This window comes from Dictyostelium discoideum (assembly GCF_000004695.1).
Source record: "Dictyostelium discoideum AX4 chromosome 4 chromosome, whole genome shotgun sequence".
In the NCBI taxonomy this organism is placed as follows: Eukaryota; Evosea; class Eumycetozoa; order Dictyosteliales; family Dictyosteliaceae; genus Dictyostelium; species Dictyostelium discoideum.
In genome coordinates, this window is record NC_007090.3 from 1,351,986 (window position 1) to 1,375,644 (window position 23,659).

Here is a 23,659-nt window from a genome sequence, read left to right on the forward strand (position 1 = left end):
AATATAAACACGAAAAATAAATAAAAAAAAAAATAAAAAAATGAAAATTTTTTTTATTATTTTTCATTTTTTTTTTTTTTTTTTTAACAATGATTTAATTTTATTTATTTTTAGTTTGAATTTAGTAATATAAAAAGAACACTCAAAAATACACAAAATCATATAAAATTAATAATAATTATTAAAAATTTTTTTTTTTTTTTTTTTTTTTATTTTTGTGAAAAATTATTTTTTATTTGTTGGATTGAATTGTCTAATTAAATTACCTTTTGATTTTATTACTAAATGCGATTATGATTGAATGGATATCTATTCAGCATTTCTTTCAATTGGTGTATTTTCATCAACACCTTCAAATACTTTTTCTTTAGTAATTGGTTTATAAGATTTGAAAGTGTCATTCCATTTTTTATATTTTCCATTTGTTTCATCATAAAGAATTCAATTGTTTAAAATAATTTTGAATTGTTGTCATTTCATTAATCTGCAAACATACTATAGGTATAGTATTGGAATTGTTGAAATTTTAAATTATTTAAAAATAAAAATTTATTTTATTTTAAATAAAATTTCGGTTTTAAAACAATCCAATTGCGCATAATAATTAATTTTTTTTTTTTTCCTAATTTCGTTGGTATTCAATTTTTTTCTCGTGTTTCGAAAATGATTTATCATGATTTTCATTTTTTTTTTTTTTTTTTTATTTTAACCTTTTTTTTTTTTTTTTTTTTTTAAATTTAATTTTTAATTTTTTTTTTTTTTTTTTTAAATACCACCTAATTTAAAAATTTTATTTTAATATCTAAATAAATTTTTATTATTACTTTTTTATTTATTTTATTTATTTATTTATATAAAATAATAATAATACCAATAATATATATATATTATATATGTATATTAGTAGAATTAATTTTTGAAAATGAATCAATTATTGTCAAAATCTTTTAAACCATTAGTTGTGGCAGGTGTGGCAGTTATTGGAATTTCAGCATTTTCAGGTAATAGAGCATATGATGAATATAGAAAAGAAAGAGAAAGTATATCAAAAAAGATGATCAATGATTTAAATGAAAATAAAATTACAATGTTTGATTATTTTCAAGAATGTAAAACACTTGGACGTGATGAACAATTAAGTAAATTAAATAAATTATCAAAAGTTTATAATAAGCAGAAATTGAATGAACAAGAGAATCAAGAAGAATTGATAGATTTAGATTTGATTGTAATTGGTGGTGGTGCAACTGGTACAGGTGTTGCATTGGATGCACAATCACGTGGTATGAAAGTTGCACTCTTTGAAAAGTATGATTTTTCAAGTGGTACAAGTTCGAAATCTACAAAATTGGTTCATGGAGGTATTAGATATTTAGAGAGTGCAATTATGAAATTAAAACCATCAGAATTGACATTAGTGAAAGAAGCATTACGTGAGCGATCCAATCTATTGAATAACGCACCACATTTATCACGTCAATTGCCAATTGTAATTCCAGCCTACTCAATATTTGATGCATCAAAGTTTTGGATAGGTTGTAAACTATATGATTTCTTTTATCCATTTAATGATATCCCAAAATCATATCTTCAAACAAGTGCACAAACCTATAAGGAATTCCCATTCCTACGTGAAGGTTTAGTGTCATCTGTTGTCTATTACGATGGTCAACATAATGATTCACGTATGAATGTTTCACTTGCATTAACTGCAGCACAACAAGGTGCATTAACTTTAAATTATACAGAAGTTGTAGAATTAATTAAGGATGATAAAATCAATAATAACAATAAGCAACAACAACTTAAAGGTGTTGTTATTAGAGATAGATTAACAGGTAAAAAATATTCAGTACCTGCAAAATGTGTTGTAAATGCAACTGGTCCATATTGTGATTCAATTAGAAATTTGGATGATCCACGTGCTGATCCAATTATAACAGCAAGTTCAGGTGTTCATATTATGTTACCTGGTAATTTAATACCATCAGATAAAGGTTTCTTAAATCCAAAGACAAAGGATGGTCGTGTATTATTCATTCTCCCATTCGAAGGTAAAACTTTAGTTGGTACCACCGATGATCCATCACCAATCATTGAAAATCCTCAACCATTAGAAAAAGATGTCGAATTCATTCTTGATTCAATTAAAGAGTATAGTAATCCAAATGTGAAATTGGATAAATCTCAAGTTTTAGCTTGTTGGTCTGGTATTAGACCATTGGTTAGTGATGAACCAGCAGCTCAAGGTGATAATAAAAAATCAACATCTCAAGTAACTCGTAGTCATTCACTTCGTATGTCTGAATCTGGTTTAATCACAATCGTTGGTGGTAAATGGACAACTTATCGTTCAATGGCTGAAGCAACTGTAAATCTCGTCTGTTCAAAACATGACATTTTCACACCAAAAGGTTGTATAACTAAAAATCTTCCATTAATTGGTGGTGAAAAATATTATAATACTTTAAATCAATATTTAATTAAAAGTAAAGTATATTATAAATATTTAAATATTTCTATCTATCTATCTATCCATCTATCTACCTCAAATTTATAATATTAATATAAAATCATTTAATTAAAAAAAAAAAAAAAAAAAATAGACTTTAATTTACCAGAAGATATTGCAGAACATTTAGCACATAGTTATGGAGATCAAGCACCATTTGTTGCAAAATTAGCAAATGAAAATGGTTCAAATAAAAGATTAGTTGAAGGTTATCCATATATTGAAGCTGAAGTTACCTATGGTGTTAAAAAAGAGTATGCTTGTACCGCTGAAGATATTATTGGCAGAAGAACAAGATTATCATTCTTGGATCATGATAAAGCTGAAATTGCACTTCCAAAAATTATTAATATTATGGCACCATTATTAAAATGGAGTAATGAAAGAAAAAAAGAAGAATTGAAAAATTCTCAAAACTATTTAAAAACTATGACTTCCAAATAAATAAAATTATAAATATTTATACAATAAATAATAATAATTGTTGTTATATACAAATTTAAATAATAAAAAAAAAAAAAAACCCCCCATTAGATTTATTCTTTTTATTTTTATTTTTTTTTTTAAAGAATCCCTTAAAAAAAAAAAAAAAAAAAAAAGTGTAATACTACTTGGATTTTATTTATAAATATCTTTTTTTTTTTTTTTTTTTTTTTTCCAATGAAATTTAAAAATCATATATACCAATTGATTTTTTATAAAGTTTATATCTTTCAGATGCAATATCTAATAACAAAAATTTAAAAGATGATAATTCACTAATTAAATCTTTCATTTTTGATATAACTTCGGTTGTATCTTTTCCACTTTCAATATCTTTATTTTTTAAATAAAAAAAAAAAAAAAAAAAGTTAGTATTTGGATTACCATAATTATTTTTATTTTTATTTTATTTTTTTACTACTTACTTTGTTTATTTAATTCACTAATTCTTGAACATTGAATTCTTAATAATCTTCTACATTCTAAAAGTAATTCTCTTTTACCAATAAATAGTTTATAAGGAATTGGACTTTTATCTGGATTGAATAAAAGGTTGAATGGGGAAGTTACAATTGCTCCGTTATCATTTTTGTTGGAGTCAAATTTATCGTTATTGTTTTTATCAGATTTATCATGGTTTTTATCAGATTTGCTATCTTTATCATGATTTTTATCTTTTTTTCTATTTTCATTCTTTTCTGATTTAGTTTCCCTATCTGATTTGCCGCTTTCTTTATCAAGATTCTTTTCTTTTCTTTCTTTTTTACTTTCTTTACCATCGTTATCAGATGATTTTGGTGATCTTAAAGATTTACTATTGCTACTATTGGAATTTATACTAGTACTGCCACTAGAAAGTGAAACAGTTGAAGGCATTGTGTTGGTTGTATTTGATTGTTGTGATAATGAAGTTGTATTGTTTGTAATTGATATGGGGTTTGCTGATGATGATGATAATGATGGTGGCATTTTACCAGGTATTAAACCACTAGGTGGTTTAATAGTTAATGGCGTTGGTGATTTGCCAGATAATGTATTTCCACCAGGTATGCCTGATAATGGTTTTGGATGAATAATTGCTGCTGTTTTATAATTTGATCCTGGTGTTAATCCATTATTAATCATTGATTTAGTACTTTGTTGTGGGGTACCATTAGTAGTTGTATTAGTTGAAGTTGGTGTTGTCATTGTTGTTGATGTTGACGATGTTGTTGTTGTTGTCATATTATTTGCAACTGGTTTTCCACCAACGGTAGATGTGGTAGTTGATAGTTTGGAAACTGGTTTAGATATATATTGTGGTGGAATGACGGTTCCAGGTGGATTTTTACTTAAACAACAAGTACAAGCATAAAGTTTTTGACCATTGATCATAATTATTTTTGGTTTTGATAAATTTGGGTTAATAGGCGTTGTAGTAACAACGGTTTGCCCATTAACTATTGTTGTGGTAGTTTTACTTGGAACAGCCAATCCATTACTTGGTTTTGGAGGAATTGATCCATTTGGATTAGTTGTGGTTGTTGTTCCTGGAACTGTTGTTGTTGCTTGAGTTATGGTTGAGGTATTAGAAACTCCAGTTGCTGGTTGTTTATATGTAGTTGATGGAATTGATGTGTTACCAGCCAATGGCTTTGCATTTGGAGTTGGGTTTGGTTTAAAATTGGTTGCAGATGGAGTTGATATATTTCCTGCTGGTTGTTTTATAATTGAAGAAGATGAAGCAGGTTTTATAATTAAATTTGGAACCAATCCTCCATTTGGAATAGGAGGTGCTGGCGCTCTACTAGCAGTGGTTGTTGCAAGGATTGCTGGAATTTTTGAGTTTGGTGGAGGTGTTAGTTTTAGAGGTGGATTGGCTGGAAGTTTATTGACCACTGGTGGCGGTTTTGTTGTTGCATTTGGAATTGTGTTTTGATTAGTTGAGTTTGTTGGTGCACTAACCATTGGTTTTGTTGTTGTTATTGTTGTTGTTGTATTTTGATTTGGAAGAGATGGTTTTAAAGTTGTATTGGTTGGTTGAGTTAAGTTATTTGGATTTGAATTTGAAGTGGTTGGTTGAGTCAAGTTATTTGGGTTTGAAGTTGAAGTGGTTGTTTGAGTGAGTGGTTTGGGAGTAGGTGTAATTGATGTATTTGAGGTTGTGGTTGCTGGAGTTGTGGTAGTATTCGATTTGGCGGGTGATTTATTTGATGTTGGAATTGGGGTTTGAGGTTTGGAAGATGGATTTGATGTTGTTACTGGATAAGTGGTCGAAGATGTAGTTGGTTTGGGTATTGGTGATGGTGTAGATTTATTGGGAATAGATGAATTTGATGGTAGTAATGTTTTTGATGGAGAATTTGATAGTGGTAATGTTTTTGATGGAGAATTTGATGGTGGTAATGTTTTTGATGGAGAATTTGATTCTTGCTTAACAATTGGAACTGTAGTGAGTTGTTCTTTCTTTACATCTACAAATTTAGTTGAATCAGTGTTATTTACAATAGTAGTGGAGTTATTTTTTGTTGTAGATGATGATGATGATGATGATGATGATGATGATGATGATGATGATGATGATGATGATGATGGTGGTGTTGTTTGTGTAACTTCAGTTTTAGGTGGCAAAATTGGAGTTATAGTTGCTGGAGGTGGTTTATCACCAATTATTTTTTGTACAGATATATCAGAAGCCTTTAAAATATTATCAAACAATTGAATGATGAATGCCTTATCGTTTATATTTGAAATGAATTGATAGGTATTAAAAATTGAGTTGAAATTGATTGAAACGATTTCTCTTTCTTCAAAAGAATTTGAAATAGCCTCAAAGAAACATTTTTGTTTTGAAACTATTGAAAGTGAACCTGAACTAATAAACTCTATTGAAAATGTTGGAATCTCTAATAATTCACTTGAAATAATATTACTAATACTATAAATACCATCTTTAATATCCTTTTCTTTATTATCAGATGGTATTATTGTTGTTGTCTCCAAAACTGGTGATGTTAAAGTTGGTGTTGATAATGATGTTGGTGCAGGTACTGGTGTTGATGTTGGTGTTGATGTTGGTGTTAATGTTGATGCTGATGTTGAAGGGGTTGATGTTGGTGTTGATGTTGGTGTTGATGTTGCAGAATTAGTAGTAGTAGAAGAAGGAAATGGGTAATATGGGAATTTTGTATTTGGTGCAGTTGTATTTTCTAACTTTTGTTCTAAATATTGTTGAATCTTAAACTTATCAGTTGTTACATATAATGACTCAACTAATTTGATTACCAAATCTTGAGTTTGAATACCATTTGGTCTATTTTCACCCATTATACAATTTACAAAACAATTTCCATTACCACCAACAATCATTTGATTCTCAATTAAAGGAATTGTTAAATCAACTGGTGAACTAACTGTAATTGTATTATCAATTGGAGGTTTGGGTGGGGGTGGAGGTGGTGGTGGTAATTGTTGCAGTTGTTGTGTTGGTTGTAGTTGTTGAAATTGCTGCTGTGTAGGTGTTGTTGTTGATAAAATTGGTGGAGCAATCGTAGTTGTAGATACTGGAATTGGCATTGGTGGTGGAGTTGGTGTTGATAATAAAATTATAGTATTATTTAATGATGAGGATAAATTTGAGCTACTATTACTATTACTTGATGAAATTGTAATCATTTCTTCCTCTGCATTTGGGTCGGCACTAAATTCCCAAATCTCTTGTCCAATTTCCATTTCCTCTTTTAATTCATTCTCAAACACCCAAAATCCTTTTGTTTTATTCATATTAAACATTACTGCTTTATATTTAGTTCCAATCGTTGTTTCTTGATTTGATAGATTATTATTATTATTATTATTTACATTTTCTTTTTCTTTTTTACTTTTTGCACTACCTGTAGTAGTTGCTGTTGCTGTTGTTGTTGATGATGATGATGATGATGATGATGATGATGATGATGATGATGATGATGATGAAACAGGAGTAGAAGTAGTAGTAGTAGTAGATGAGGTGGTTATAGTTTGTTGGATTTTTACGTCAGTATTTAAATCCATTGAATCATTTGCTGAACCTAATAAATCTAAATCCAAACCAGCGGTAAAATCTACCATACTACTATCAATACCATTATTTAATTCTGTGAAACTTATTTCCATATTCTCTAAAGGGTTGATATTGTTGTTATTATTGTTATTGTTGCTATTATTATTATTTACAGGTGAAGAATTGGAAGATTGATTAATCATTGAAACTGGTACTTGAGCATTATTATCCCATTCTAAAATTTTAACTTCAAACCATTTACCAACTGGACAAGTTTCAGGATTTGTATAAAAATAAAATAAAGCTGAACCAACTGGATATTTTACATTTGGTGGTGTTTCAGGTAAAACTTTATTCTTACTTGGTTTTGGTTGATTTTTTGGTGTCCTATTAGTTTCATTAGCAATACGTGAGAATCTAAATGACCTTTTACTTGCGGTTCTAGATTTCTTTTTAACTCTAACGTCATCATCACCGCTACCACTGCCACCAACATTACCATTCGAAGAAGATAATGATGACTGAAATCTTTTACCATTAGAACCATCCTTTAAACTATTACCACCACCATTATTATTATTATTACTATTTACATTTTGTTCTGGTTTACTAATTATTATATCTTTTTCCATCTCTGGTAACATAATTCTAGATTTAGTTTCACCATCACCTGATACACCAAAAAATGGTGCTAATAAAGTTACACGAACATCATAATAAAAGTTTTTAATTTGAGTTGGTGATTTTGTACCACACATTAATGTTGAAACCATTTGCCAATCTCTACCATATGCACAAAATAATTCTCTAAATAATAACTTTTCTTCTTCATGCCAAATAGTTGGTTGAAAATGTTTTTGAACATTTGGATTCATTGAGAATCTTTTTGATTTCTTTGCATTGTTATTATTATTATTTATTGAGTTATTTGAAATTACATTTGATCCACTACTAATTGGTGAAAAAATTATTGATTGTGATGATTGTGATGATATTGGTGAATTTATTGATAAAGATGATGATGATTGTATATTCATAATATCATCCAATTCAATATTTGCACTTGGTATCACTGTTGGTAATAAATTACTAAATACACTTATATGATTACTAAATATACTTGGTTGATTTATTGATTCTGTTGTTGTTGTTGTTGTTGTTGCTATTGTTGTTGTTGGTGTTGGTGTTGGTATTATTGTTGGTGTTGATATTGATGTTGATGTATTAATAACACCACTATTGATATTACTATTATTACTTCCAGCTTCACCGCTTCCAGTGATACCACTTGTAATCGTACTAAATTCAATTGACATTTCATCACCATTATTATTATTATTATTATTATTATTATTATTATTATTATTATTATTATTATTATTATTATTATTATTATTATTATTATTATTATTATTATTATTATTATTATTATTATTATTATTATTATTATTATTATTATTATTATTATTATTATTTATATTAATGTTTGTAACATTTTCATTATTCGCTATTAAATTATTTCCATTATTTGATATTATTGAAATGTTGTTTGAAACATCATCCGTTGTTGAAATTGGTGTTATTGTTATTGTTGAGGTTTTGTCCATTATTGGCGCTATTGATGTTATCATAGTTGCATCTATGTTTTTATTAGTTAAACTATTATTATTATGTTTATTATTAGCATTAAAAGATGGTGATACAGGTGAAAGTAAAGGTGATAAAGGTGATAGAGGTGATAGAGGTGGTACTGAGCAAGAGTTTGGTAATGATACCAAATCCAATAAACCAGGTGACATTGGTGATGCAATTGGTAAGCCAAGTGGTGAAAATGGTGCTAAAAATGATAAACTATGAAAATGTGGCTCAGGATATATATGAGCTGTATGTGATGATATTAAACTTGAAAATGCTTGATTATTATTATTATTATTATTGATATTAATATTATTATTATTATTATTATTATTATTATTATTATTATTATTATTATTATTATTATTATTATTATTATTATTATTTTGTGTTTGTTGCTGTTGTGGATGCTGTTGTGGATGTTGTTGTTGTTGTTGCTGTTGCTGTTGTTGTGGTATTTGTTGTTCTCTCTGTATTTTAACTGATGTTAAAATTGGTGTTTCTGAATCTGATCCATCATCATTATAAATTACTTTATTATCTTTTTTATTTGAAGTTATATTTTTGTTTGTAGTTTTACTATTATTAGCACTATTTATATTATTACTAGCAGGAATTGTACTATTTATACTATTATTATTATTATTATTATTACTGTTACTATTATTGGGTTTAGTTGTTTGAGATGTGAATGAAGGGAATTCAATATCTGAATCACAATCAGAAATGTTAACATCTAAATCCATATCAGAGCTATCTGATGAATCGTATTCTGATTCTGTGGATTTTTTAGAGTTTATAATTGATCTACTCTGTGGTAGCTTTTTATTATTATTTTTATTTGATGGTGATTTACTTTTATTTGATGATGATTTTTTACTATTACTTTTATTTGAAGATGATTTATGATCATTTTCATCCTCCGCTATAACAAAACCTTCACTATTTTCTTCATTTTTTGATTTTTTTGATTTTTTAGATTTACTGCTGCTGCTACCACTACTACTACTACTGCTAATACTACTGCTAATACTACTACCACTATTATTTTTACTATTTTTTACATTGCCACTATTAATATTATTTACATTTTCTTGTTCATTTATTGTTGTATTCTCATCTTTTGATTTCCTCTTTTTTGGTGATGCCGTACCACTTAAAATATTTGTTGATGATGTTGACGATGATAAATTTACTGGTAATGATGCTGGTAATGTGGTTGTCGGTATTGTTGGTGCTGATGCTGTTAATCTCTTTCTTTCCTCTGAAATACCACCATCGTTATTATTATTGTTATTGCTATTATTAACTGTTCCACTACTAGATGCTATAATTGACCTATTATTAGTATTATCAATTGAGTAATTTGGTAATGTTGTTATATCAATTCCACTTAACAATGACCTAAATCCATCATCAAGTTCTAATAATGATAAAAAAATGGAAAAAAAAATATTAGCTTTATAGGGAAACATTTTGGAAAAAAAAAAAAAAAAAAAAAAATTTGGGTTTTTCTCCCAATTATAATATTACCATCTTGTATTTCATCAAATAATGATGCTGTATCTTGTGCTAATGATTCTGATTGTAGTCTATATTTTCTATTTTTTTTTTTATTTTTTTTTTTAAGTTTGAGATTAGTATTTCTTAATTCTTTTTTTTTTTTTTTTTTTTTTTTTAATATTAATTTACCTTTGTTCTTCTGTTTCAAAATTGTTTGAAGTATTCATTGTTAAAGTTGGTGGAGTTATTGTTGTTGATAATGGTGCTGGTATAGTTTGTGGTATTGATTCTTCAATTGTAGAGTTTGTAGATTTACTAGATGATGTTTTCCTTTTATTTTTTGAAGAGGATTGAGAAACTTTTGAAGAAGATTTTGATGGTTGATCATCGTCACTATCCCCATCACTATTATTCATAATATCAATTTCTTCATCTTCATCCTCATTATGTGCTTTTGTTTTCATATTATTCTATTTCTTTTTTTATTATTATTATTGTTATTATTATTATTAATTTCTACTGACACCATATATTTTTAAATTTTAATTTGGAATTATTATGATTTGGTGGGTGTGATTTAATAATTTAGCGATTTTAGAGGTTAGTTTTTATCAAAAAAAAAAAAAAAAAAAAATTAATAAAAAAAAAAAAAAAAGGATCTTTGAGGATTGTCAAAAAAAAAAAATAAAATAAAATAAAAAAAAAAAAATAAAAAAATTATAAAAATTATTAATGGCTATTGGTAAACTACTAAAAAAAGCAAATATTATATAAATTGTTGGGCTTTAAAACAATTGTTTTTTTTTTTTTTTTTTTTTTTTATAATAATAATTTTCAAATAAAGAAAATTTAAATATTTTTATTATTATAATAAATAATTTAAATTATGTATGTATGAATTTAAAATAATAAAAAAAAAAAAAAATATATATTTTTAGATCTAACCTTTTCTTTTTTTTTTTTTTTTTTTTTTACTTTTTAGGGGTTTGATTTAATATACAATAAATTTATTATTTTTTTTTTCTAATTTATTTATAATTATTTATAATTATTATTATTATTATTATTATTATTATTATTATTATTATTATTATTATTTTTGATTGTTATTGTCGTTTATTTTATGTATAATTATCCAAAACACTAACTACCAGTGAGAATTGTGAAAATTATCCACTTTTTGTGTCGTTTTTTTTTTTTTTTTTCTTATTTTAATTTTTTTGATTTTTATTTTATTTTTAATTTTTTCGAATTTTTTTTTTTTATTTTTATTTTTTTTTTATTTTTTTTTTTTTTAAGGCACGTGACTTGACCAAAATCAAAATAAAAATCAAATTACGTATTTTACAATTAAGTTTTGATTTGATGATTAGTTTTTTAAATCTATTAAATTTCATTAATTCTTAAAATTCTCAGATTAATTTTTTTTTTTTTAAAAAAAAAAATAAAAATAATATTAATAAAAATAAAGATAAAAAAATTAAAATATTTGTTTAAAAATAAAATTTATAAACAAAAAAAAAAAAAAATTAAATCAACCAACAAAAATTACGAGATTTTTATTTTTATTTTTTTTTAATTTTTTTAATTTTTTTTTTTTTAATCATTAAAATATCCCCTTTGGTTTTAGTGGAGTGATTGCAACACTGAAACCAAAAAAAAAAAAAAAAAAAAAAACCTAAAATAAAAAAATAAAAAATAAAACCAAAATAAAAAAATAAAAAATAAAAAATAAAAAATAAATTAAAATAAAAAAATAAAAAAAAAACTATTTTTATCTTCTTCTATATTAAGTAAAAAACAAAGGGAAAGGGAAAAAAAAAAAAAAAAAAAAAAAAAAAAATTTTAAGATTTAACTTTGTACAAAAAATTTTATTTTACTTTATTTTATTTTTAATTTTTTTTTTCATTTTCCAGTTTTTTTTATTTTTTTTTTCCAGAAATAAAAAAGAAAAAAAAAAAACAATTATTTTACTCTTCAACAATATCAGTTAAAGAAGGAGATCTTGAGATTGAAGAAGAGATTGGAGAATTTGAAGAATGAATAGAAGTTTCACTTGTGCCAGTCATAGAGATAAAAGATGATGAATTATGTGAATTTGAAATTGAAATTGAAGAAGTTGAAATTGGAAGGAATCCATTCTCTCTTAATTTTAATTTAATTAAATTTCTAAGGAATAAAGTACATTGATGTAATTTCTCTAAACTTGTATATTTACCAACTGATGATGAAGTTGGTGTTGTTGATGAATTATTATTACTATTATTATTATTATTATCTCTATGATGGTGACTATTATGATGATGGTGATGGTGATGATGGTGATCATTATTTTCTTTATTATTATTATTATTGTTTGGTGAAATTGAAATTAAATTTGGGGCTATTACAATTGCTAAGATTTTAGCACTACATTTATTAGTGTAAGCACTTTGAGAAACTTCAGATAAGAATCTAACTAACCATAATAGTAAGGATCTATAAGGTTGAGGAATTGAATCTAATGAAGCTTCAGCAGTTGATTCTTGAGTTGAAGCATAAAGTAAAGTTTCATCATCTAAAAGTGAACAAATCTTTTTTGGTAATTTTGAAAACCAACGTTTAATGAAACATGCAATACCAATAGCATCAACATTTGGATTATTGCTTGTTAATAAAGTACCATTCTCAATTTCTTTAATGATTTCAGTGAATGTTAAATCATAATAGTTATTTGTTTTAAATATACCTTCAATTGAGAACCCATCCAATTCAATAAACTTTTGTTTCAAGTCTAATAATAAACATGGTATATTAAATCCAGTTATCGGGTCAATCTTTGATACAATTGTATTTGGATCAACACCAAATATTGTATTTGTTCTCTTAAACATTAATTTATCCAATGGTTCAATCATTGGATAATGTGATAAAGTTTTATATGGATCTAAATAAATTGAACTACCATAACTTAAACCTTCTCTATTTCCATTATTTACAGTATTAAAAAATAATCCATATTCATCTAATGGATCGTCTATATAAATAAATAAAAAAAAATAAAAAAATAAAAATAAAATGAATTAATAAATTATTATTATTATTATTTTTATTATTTATATTAAATTTTAAAAAACTTACTTATTTTTATATTTTCATTATTTAAAAGTAATCTATTAAATGATTTTAAAATATCAGAAATTAATAAAGTACCTTCTAATTCTAAAATATGACTAACACTAAATTGTTCAACAGATTCAATTTGTAAATAGAATGGTAAAGTTGGAGCAACTCTTTTTGAGTCAGAGTGTAAACTTTTTGAAGAATTTTTAAAATGTAATTTTATGTTATTCCAAAAATTAAATGATGAAAGTGTACGACGTTCATCTAATAACATATCAAATTTCTGATTTATATTTGGATTTTGATTCTTTGTACCTGATAAATGTAATTTAAAATCTTTAAATTCAACTAAATTATCAGGTATTGGATATCTATTTTGTTGAATTGAAAACGCTATATTATTATTACTACCTAAACTACCTGTTGAACTATTTGATTGAATTGTATCTGTACTACTCGCTATATTATTATTATTATTATTATTATTATTATTATTATTATTATTATTATTATTATTATTATTATTATTATTATTATTATTATCATCTTTATCTTTATTATTATTATTATTATTATTATTATTAGCTATATTACCACTATTTGTTAAAGGATTTGTTGAAATACTATTTTTCCTTCTATTTATATGATTTTCAATATTTTGTTGTTGATGATTTGAAATTTCTGAAGTATAATCTTTTGAAAATGATAATGGACTTGCATCAGAATATGAACGTTGTTTATTTTGTTGTTGTTGTAAATTTAAAATTTGATGATTACCAACGGTTGTAATGGTTGGTGTATTTGAAAGAATTTGACTATTTTCAAGATCACTTATTACTAAAGGTTCTAATGATAATGATGATCTATATGATTGTGACGGTGAAGATGATGAGTTTGAACTTGACGATGATTGATGATTTAAAAAAATTGAAGATGAAGATGATGATAAAATTGAATTTGATCTACTTAATTTAATTAATGATGGTAAATAATGTACAATGATTTTATAATTAATTTCTTTTAATGTATCAGATGGATTAAAATTTAAAACGATTTCTTTATTCAAGAAAACTACTTTAACTTTTTGAGTCATACGTTTAAATTCAACTTCATCCATATGTTTTAAACCGAGTTCTGTAATTGTTTTATTACGATCAACAAACCATAACCCATCCTTTGTAATTAAACTATAATCTTCTAATAAATCCTTTTCAATATATTGATATCTTGTACAAATTTTATTTAAAACTTCACCTAATGTACTATCATCTTCAAAATCAAATGCTTCAATTGATTCTTGTTGTTGTAGTTGTTGTTGTTGATTTTGTAGTTGTTGAGTTCTAACAAATGTTCCAAAATTTCTTGGTGTAGTTGGTGCAGAGTCATAATGTTGCTGTTGTTGTTGTTGCTGTTGTAATATATTATTATTACTTGATTTTAATGATGAGGTTGAATTATTTAAACTATTTGTTGATGAAGAACGTTCACGATTGGTACCTCTTGGTGAAATACCAATTATATTTAAAAATGATTTCTTATGTTCTAATGGAGGTGGTGCGTTTACGCGTGGTGATGATGTTGACGATGATGATTGTATAACTTCATTACCATTATTTCTTGGTGATGATGATGTAGATGATGAATTGTTTAAATTATTTTCAGTTAAATTTAATTTTGGAATTGAAAATGGTTTTGAACCTAATGTAGTTGGTGATGGTGCACTATTTCCAATAGAACTTGTATTAGTTGATATTAAATTACTATTACTATTACTATGTGTTAATGATGAATGATGTATATTTGGATCATATGAAAATGATGAAGTTCTACGCCTATGAATAATTGGTGAATTATTTGCAGATTGTGAATTTTGTAAATTTGAATTTGAATTTGAATTTGATAAAGAACTGCCAGTGGCAGCAGCAGTAGTACCACTACCACCACCAGTACCACCACTACTACTACTGGATATATTATTTAAACTATTATTTAAACTATTATTTAATGATGGTAAATCACCAATTTGACCATTTATTTGAAGTGGTGGTAATGTACCAACAGTTACAATCTCTGGTAATTTAATATAAATGGTTCTATAGGGTCTTGTTAATAAATTACCAACATTTGATAACATATGTGAAACACCACCTCTTGAATCTTTTTTAAATTCAATTTCTTGATTCTCTTTGAATTGATATTTTGAAAAACGTGAATCAATTTTACACCATTGATTCTTTTGTGGTAAAAATAAATTATATTCTGATGCATCTAGACATCCAGGTGGTAATTTTTCAATTACTAATAGAATTGCATCTTTTATAGTCTCAACTTTATCAAATAATATCTTTTTAGTTAATCCAACTTCTGGAACTTTAACTGTTAATATAACACGCTCTTTTTCAACAACCATATTGAATGTAATATCAAATTGTTGATTATCACTTGACGACTCTGTAAAATTATTATTATTATTTCTTGGTGAATATGTTGATCTTGGTGAATTTGTTGATCTTGGTGTTGATGAAGGTGATGTCGATGGTGTACTATTACAACTACTATTACTACTATTATTATTATTAGAATTACCGCTATTTATTAAGTTTTGAAAAATGAATAAAATATTTCTTTTTTTTTGTGGCTGTGGTGGATTAAAATGATTTTGAATATAGTTATTTATATTTTCTTCACTTTGACTTCTTTTATATTTATTGTTTTCGCTATTATTATTATTATTATTGTTATTGTTATTATTCTCTACCTTTACTTGTTGTATATGTTTTTGAATTGAATGAAAGAATTCAACTGTTGATGATTTTATTTTATCTACAATTTTTATGTTTTTTGGACGATTGTCATTAAAAATAAAATTGTTAGTCTCTATTGTTTTTTTATTTAAAAATATTGACGCCATTTTTTTTTTTATAATTTTTTTTTTTTTTTTGGAATAAAAAAAGTGATGGGATAAATAAATTATTTGAAATGTTGACGGGGGACGATTAATCAAAAAACCAGAATTGGTGTTTATAAAAAAAAAAGAAAAAAAAAAAAAAAAAAAAAGATTATCTTTGATAATCTATTTTTGGTTATTATTCTATTTTGATTATGATTATTATGATTGTGATTATTATAATTTTTTTTTAATCTTTGAAAATTTATTTTTATCTTTTTTTTTTTTTTTTAATCTTAATTTTATTTTATTATATCTTTATTATTATTTTTATTTTTATTTTTATTTTTATTTTTATTTTTATTTTTATTTTATATTTGGTTGTGATTTGGTATGTGTACAAAAAAATTAAATAATAAAAATAAATTTTCAAATTAAAAAAAAAAAAAAAAAAAAAAAAAAAAAAAAAAAAAAAAAAAAAAAAAAAAAAAAAAAAAGTGACTGCACAGTGTATGTGTGTGGTTTTGAATATTTTATGTATATATGTGTAATATGAATTAAGTAAACTGGATCACAAAAGTGTTGATGTTTTTTTTTTTATTATTTTTTATTTTTTTCTTTCTTTCAATTAATTGAAAAAAAAAAAAAAAAATAGATCTTAGTTTTATTATTTTTTTTATTGAAGTTTCTTGTTTTATTTATAAACAAAAATAATTTATTTTTAGATTTATTTTTTGTGAAAAAAAAAAAAAAAAAGAAACATTAAAAAGATTCACAAAATACAAAGAACTTTTTTTTTTTTTTGAAAATAAAAATAAAAAAATAAAAATAAAAAAATAAATCAAAAATCAAAATAAATAAATAAAATAAAATAAATAATAAAGATATTATTTAAAAATGATTGTCCAAAAAAGATTTTTTTTTTTTTTAAAAGAAATAGCACAAATTTGTTATTCTCATTTTGTATTAACCAACAATCAAATGTTTTTTTTATTTTTATTTTTTTTATTTTTTTATTTACAAAAAAAAAAAAAAAATAGATTTATCATTTATTTTAAATTTTTCACACAAAAAAAAAAAAACAATAATAATAAATCTTTTTTGGGAAATTATGGCAGTTATTATTTAAATAGTTTGTGGGTGTATGTGTGAGTGTGGTGGCAAAAAAAACACTGTGTTTTTGTAATTTTTTTTTTATTTATTTTTGATAGTTTACCACTTTGTTGAAAGAAATTTCTTGAATAAAAAAAAAAAAAACACCAATGTAAATATCGTGTTTTTATTATTTAATTATCAATATTGTGACTATTGTTGTTATTATTATTATTATTATTATTATTATTATTATTATTATTATTATTATTATTATTATTTTTATTATTGGTTGTTATTAGAATTTAATTAATGTGGTAGTGTGTTTACAAGGACTACGTTGAAAAATATTTTTTTTTTTGAAAAAACAAAAAAAAAAATAAAAAAAAAAATAAAAAAAAAATTAAAAATAATTGTGATCAAAAAAAAAAATCTACTTTTTTTTTTTTTTTCTTTTTTTTTTTTTCTTTTTTTTCAAATTTATTTTGGTGTCAAATGGTTTGGCAAAAGGTTCTGTTATTGGCACATTCCAATCGCTAATTTTGAGGGGTTTTGAAAAATAAAAAAAAAATTAAATTTAAAGAAAAATAAAAAAAAAATAATAAAATGTATATATGGGAAGAGGGTTTTCTTTTTTTTAATGGGTTCGCAAAAAAAAAAAAAATATCCGGTTTTTTATTTAGATATTTATTGTGTGTGAAAAAATATTTTTTATAGATTTCAATTACTTTTGGTGAAAAGGAATGGGAAAAGTAAAGAAATTAATTTTTTAAAAAAAATTACTTTATTTATATTTCAATTATTCAAATAATAAAAAAAATTAAGATATAGCTTGGGATTTATTAACACGTTGTGACGTTTTTACCGTTATTTTTATTTTATTTTTAATTTTTTTCAATTTTTGTAAATTCTTATCTTTGGAAATTGGGATATTGCTAATAAAAAAAAAAAAAAAAAAATAAAAAAAAAAAAAAAATTAAATTAATTAGATATTTTTGATCAGTTTTAAAACAAAACAAAATTTTTTTTTTTAAATTTTAATTTTTTATGACACTTTAATTAAAAAAAAAAAAAAACGAAAATTAAAACGCTGGTGGGAATGAAAGTTATTATTTATTTTATTTAATTTTTTTATTATTTTCAAATACTATTTTATTATTATTATTATTATTTTTTTTTATATTTTTCTTTTTTTTTTTTTTTTTTTTTTTTTTTTTTTTTTTATACTAAAATTAAAAAATAAATCTATAAATAATTTAACTAAAATTAAAATCTTCTTTTAATTTTAATAAATAGTTTTTTAATTGAACATCAGATAGTTTTGAAAATTTTAAATTTAATAATTTTTGAAGTAATTGATAAGAATCTCTAGATGGATGATGGTATTGATTAATGGATTGATTATTTGTATTTGGATTGATTTGGTTATTGTTTGATTTTGATTCTAAAAGATTTCTTATTGTTTTAGCAGATTGAATTACCTTTGAATCAATTCCAGCCAATTCAGCAGTTTCAACACCATAACTATCAATTGATGAAACACCTTCACTAAAGAGATAATTATATTTTAAACCAGACGAATCATCTTTGGAAACTTGAAAGTGATAAACTCTAATATTTGGATAAAATGTAGCAAGGTTTAGTAATTGTTGATAGTGAGTTACAAAGAGAGTGTAACAACCAATCATTGATAGATGTTCACTAATTGACCATGCAATTGAAGATCCATCCATATTTGAGGTACCTCTACCTAATTCATCAATAATAACCAAACTACTTTCAGTTGTATTCTCCAAGATGTAAGAGATTTCTTTCATTTCCGTCATAAAAGTACTAGCATTTGATTGAATATTATCTGATGTGCCAAGTCTACTAATGATTTGATCAACAATTGGTACAGTTGCAAACTCAGCAGGTAAAAAATAACCAATGTGAGCTACTATAGTCAAGAGGGCTACTTGTTGGATGTATGTAGATTTACCAGACATATTACAACCATGAATTAATTGAAATGAGGCTGTTTCATTGATTAAAGTATCATTTGGTACAAAACAAGTTGAAAATGATTCTTTTTTCTTTGATTTCTTTAATTGTAATGGATGATAACCAGATTTAATAGCCAATGGACCTTTACCATTAAATATTTCAGGACAAACACTTTGATCCAATTGTAGTGAATATAATGCACCAGATACCAAGAAATCTAATAATGAAATTGATTCTGAAATATTATAAAGCTCAGAAATATGTGAACGATAGAATTCAATTAACTTTTCAATCGATTGTGCTGAAAGTATAATAATCTCTTCAAATACTTCTCTACTTCTTCTTGATAGTGAAGTTAATTCTTCACTAAATAAATAGTACTTTTGATTTCTATAGCTTGAACGAACAAATACATTTGGTAAATGAAATAATGCTTTATTCTTACATGGTAACGAATAATAATAACCTTTAGTTTGGCAATGTTGTAATTTTAATTGTGGTAATTTAAATTGTTCTTTATAATATTTTGTTAATTTATTAATATCATCAGTAATTTCTTTATAGGTTTTCTTACAAACATCTAATAAACCATTTACACCATCTTTTATATACATTATAATTTTATAATTAATTTTATTAACTTGTTGTTGTTGTTGTTGTTGTTGTTCTTTTTGTTGATGTTGTTGATCTTGTTTTGATAATTGAAAATTTAAATTTACATTTAAAACTTTTGAACTTTCTTTAATTAAAATATTATTTGTTTCATTATTTAATTTTCCTTTAATTAAATTTAACATTGGATTATCACAAATTGTACCACTATTTAATAGATTTGAAATTTTTGGTAAAAGTTCAAATATATTTTTAAAATCAATAAAACATTTAATTGAAGTTTCAATTGATTTTATTGTAACTTGTTTATTTTGTTGTGAAAATAGTAATAAGGTTTTATCGATATCTTGAATCTTTGATAATAATGGTGTTAAAGTAAAGACAACTCTTTGATTTGAAAGTAATTGTTTAATTGCATTTTGACGATGTTTAATAGTTTCAAAATCATTTGATGGTTGTACTATTGCACTAATTAATAGTCTTGAACCTTGTGATGTTGATGTATTATTAATTGATTGATATAATGTACAATTTCTACTACCATCTTTAGAACTATGAATTAATTCCAAGTTTTTTATTGTTTCTGCATCTATTTGCATTGAATTTTCACTTCCTGAATACTTTATACGAATACAATTCTTTACAAACATTATACCATCTTGTTCTAAATATTTAATTAATGCATTGAAACTTGATAGTGATAAAACTTTATCTTTTGTAAACTTTTCAATTATTGATATTTTATCAATTAAACAATATTGATTCATTAATGATATACCATCATTTTCATTAAATAGTTTCTTTATAATTGGTATAATCTTTACATTTGGATATGCATTTTCAATTAATTTAACCATTTCTCTGTTTTGTTCAATTGGTGGTATAACTATTATTGAAGGATTTAAAATATATAATTTTGTATACAAATGAAAATAAGTTTGAGAATCACAAAATTGACCAGTTTCAATTTCACCACTTTCAATATTATATGAAGAGTAACCAATTTCTCTAGTTCTATTTTCACAAATTGCAACAATTGAACCACTATGATTTTTAGTTTTATTTTTTATTATATTACTATTAATTGAATTATTTTCATTATTAACTGAACCAGATTTTCTTAATGAATTTTGAATTGTATTTGGAAATGTTTTATTTATCTTTGGTGTATTTATAGTTGAAGTGGATTTTTTAGAATTTAAGAGTGAACTCATTGGTTTCGAGTTAGTATTATTATTTTTTGATAATGATGGAGGGGTTTTCATTGGAATATTAATTTTTGGTTTTGAAATTAATAATAAATCATTTTCATCAATATCTTTACAAATTGGATTATAGTTTATAAGTTTGTGATTTGATTTTGAAGTTTGTTCAAATGATTTGGAATTGATTGCTGAGGTTTTATTATTTTCTATATTTTTAATTATTGTTGGTTCAAAATCAAAATCTAAATCATCTAAATCACTCTCGTTGTCATTTTCATCACCAAAATCATTTAATGTAATTTCTTTATAAATATAATTATTGTAGGAATTTTTATCAGCTTTATCATTATCATTATCATTATCATTATTATTATCATCATCATCAAATTCATAATCATCATATATACATTCAATATCATCATTATCGGCATTATTATTATTATTTATTATTGTGTCATTGTTTTTTTGAGTATTATTTAAAAATTGTGGTTGCTGTGGTATGTGTGGTGCTGGTGGTTTGTTGTGGGTATAATTTATTTTTTTATAAAAAGATATATTCTTTGAGATACCGTTATTCATATTTATTTCTATCTGTTACTTTAAAAAAAAAAAAAAAAAAAAAAATTGTTAAGAAAAAATATTTAAATAATTTTCTAATATTATATTAAAAATTGATTATTTTAAACAATTTTTTATACACAAACAAAGTAATTCATTAAAATAATAATAATAATAAAATAAAATAAAAAATAATTATTTGTTTTTTTTTTTTATTTTTTTTTTTTAACACACTAAAAAAAAATAGAAAAATTGTTTATTATATTTCTAAATAATCAATCACACATTTATAATTTATTTCCATAATAGTAACAAATAATTGATTTATATATTGGGTATTGTTAATTATAATTTTAAAAATGGTATAAATATTTAAATTTTTTTTTTTACTTTTTAATATTAAATAAATTAAATTATTAATAAAATCAAAAAAGTTATTAATATAATAAAATTTTTAAATAAACTATAATAATACATTTTATAACAATAAAAAAAATAAAAAAATAAAATAAAAATTAAAAAACTTTATTTTCAAATCTAATATTTTTAAAAAAAAAAATGTATCTTTCTAAATATTTAATATTATCATTGCTTTCAATTATGTGTTTTGGTCGTTATGTTGTTAATGCAAATGCAGGTTTTATGAAACCAATTCCAAGAGTGTTATGTGAAGAAAATAATGTTAAAGGTTGTAAAATTAGAAATCCATGTCATAATCTTGCTGCAGTTTCAGGTGACGTAAAGTAAGTTATAATAATACCTTATTTTATTAAAAACAATTAAAATTTTAAATTTATTAATTCATTTTTTTAATTTAGTCCAATTGATATTAATAAAATTTATGAATATGCAATTTATCAATTGGATGCAAGAGCAAATGAAACATCAGTTAATACATATACAATTCAATTTTTTAAAGATCAAGAGAATACTGGTTTTCAATTATTAACATTTAATCAAAATGATATGCAAAGCAATAATTCATTCTATGCAGTTAAAATGGACCCACTTAAGATGAATACAAAATTAATGGAGAATATTGAATTTAATAAAGAAGGATTTGTATTTGGTACATTGGAATTAACATTTGATGCAAGAAGTGGTGGTGGTGATGTTTACTATTCATGTGCAAATGTTCGTTTACAAAAGAGGAACGCAACTACCAAGAGTACTGGACAGAAAATTAAAGTTGAATCAACATTAACTTTAACTGATGGTAAAGGTAGACAACGTGGTGAAATTGAATCTGATGGTATTGCAACTGAAATCATTGTACCAGATTTAATTAATCATGAAGCAACTGTTAGCTCTGAAGATATAGTTGCAAATGACTCAACTGAAGGTGATATTGGTCAAAATAACAATAATGAAAATTCAAATCATAAAAATAGTTCTTCAAACCTTTCAATTCCATCAATGTTTGTTGCAACATTAATTTCATTAATTTCGTTTATAATAATTAGAAAATAATTTAATTTAATTAAATAATTTCTTTTTTTTAAAAAAAAAAAAAAAAAAAAAAAATTTTAATATAAATATATAATTAATATAAAAAATAATACAATTTAATAAAATATCTATTTGTTTAAACACTACTATCATTGCAATTCCTATTAAAATCCCACACAAAATTTGCTGTTTATTTTATTTATAATAAAATTGGCATAGTTTTAATTTATTTTGTTTATAAATTAATGAAAAATTAAAAACAATAATATTTTCACACCAAAAACACATACGAAAGATAATATTATTTTTATTTTTATTTTTTTTTTAAAAATAAAACACACAAGAAAGTAGATATAATTTTATTTTTATTTTTTTTTTGTGTAAAAACCACACATTTCCAGTAAAGTTTTTTTTTTTTTTGTGTTAAAACATTAAAAACCACACTTACAAATAATTGAATTTGCATTTGTTTGGAGAAATAAAAAAAATAATAAATAAAATAATTATTTTGAATCTGAACTTAATTTTGTTTTTCTTTTTTTTTTATTCTTTTTTTTAAAAAAAATTAAAATTACAATTACAATAAACAAATATTAATTCCAAAAAAAAAAAA

General features: G+C 23.5%; 5 protein-coding genes across 5 annotated transcripts; 2 read left to right on the top strand and 3 right to left on the bottom strand.

The window, feature by feature from the left end:
* Window positions 1-922: 922 nt before the first annotated feature.
* On the top strand, window positions 923-2,956 carry DDB_G0283951 (hypothetical protein; the record flags this gene model as incomplete). The annotated part of the gene is made up of 2 exons (XM_633731.1): window positions 923-2,489; window positions 2,607-2,956. 2 exons carry the CDS (start codon window positions 923-925, stop codon window positions 2,954-2,956), a joined length of 1,917 nt encoding a protein of 638 aa, XP_638823.1.
* A 223-nt stretch (window positions 2,957-3,179) lies between these two features.
* On the bottom strand, window positions 3,180-10,618 carry mybU (myb domain-containing protein; the record flags this gene model as incomplete). Its single annotated transcript, XM_633732.1, has 4 exons — window positions 3,180-3,328; window positions 3,421-10,074; window positions 10,185-10,252; window positions 10,344-10,618. The coding sequence occupies 4 exons, from the start codon at window positions 10,616-10,618 to the stop codon at window positions 3,180-3,182; spliced, it is 7,146 nt and encodes a 2,381-aa protein (XP_638824.1).
* A 1,507-nt stretch (window positions 10,619-12,125) lies between these two features.
* Window positions 12,126-16,168, bottom strand: gacG (RhoGAP domain-containing protein; the record flags this gene model as incomplete). Its single annotated transcript, XM_633733.1, has 2 exons — window positions 12,126-13,171; window positions 13,276-16,168. 2 exons carry the CDS (start codon window positions 16,166-16,168, stop codon window positions 12,126-12,128), a joined length of 3,939 nt encoding a protein of 1,312 aa, XP_638825.1.
* Window positions 16,169-18,492: 2,324 nt separating this feature from the next.
* Window positions 18,493-21,618, bottom strand: msh4 (DNA mismatch repair protein; the record flags this gene model as incomplete). The annotated part of the gene is made up of 1 exon (XM_633734.1): window positions 18,493-21,618. The coding sequence occupies one exon, from the start codon at window positions 21,616-21,618 to the stop codon at window positions 18,493-18,495; it is 3,126 nt and encodes a 1,041-aa protein (XP_638826.1).
* Window positions 21,619-22,155: 537 nt separating this feature from the next.
* Window positions 22,156-23,067, top strand: DDB_G0283959 (hypothetical protein; the record flags this gene model as incomplete). Its single annotated transcript, XM_633735.1, has 2 exons — window positions 22,156-22,340; window positions 22,416-23,067. The coding sequence occupies 2 exons, from the start codon at window positions 22,156-22,158 to the stop codon at window positions 23,065-23,067; spliced, it is 837 nt and encodes a 278-aa protein (XP_638827.1).
* Between the last annotated feature and the right edge of the window lie 592 nt (window positions 23,068-23,659).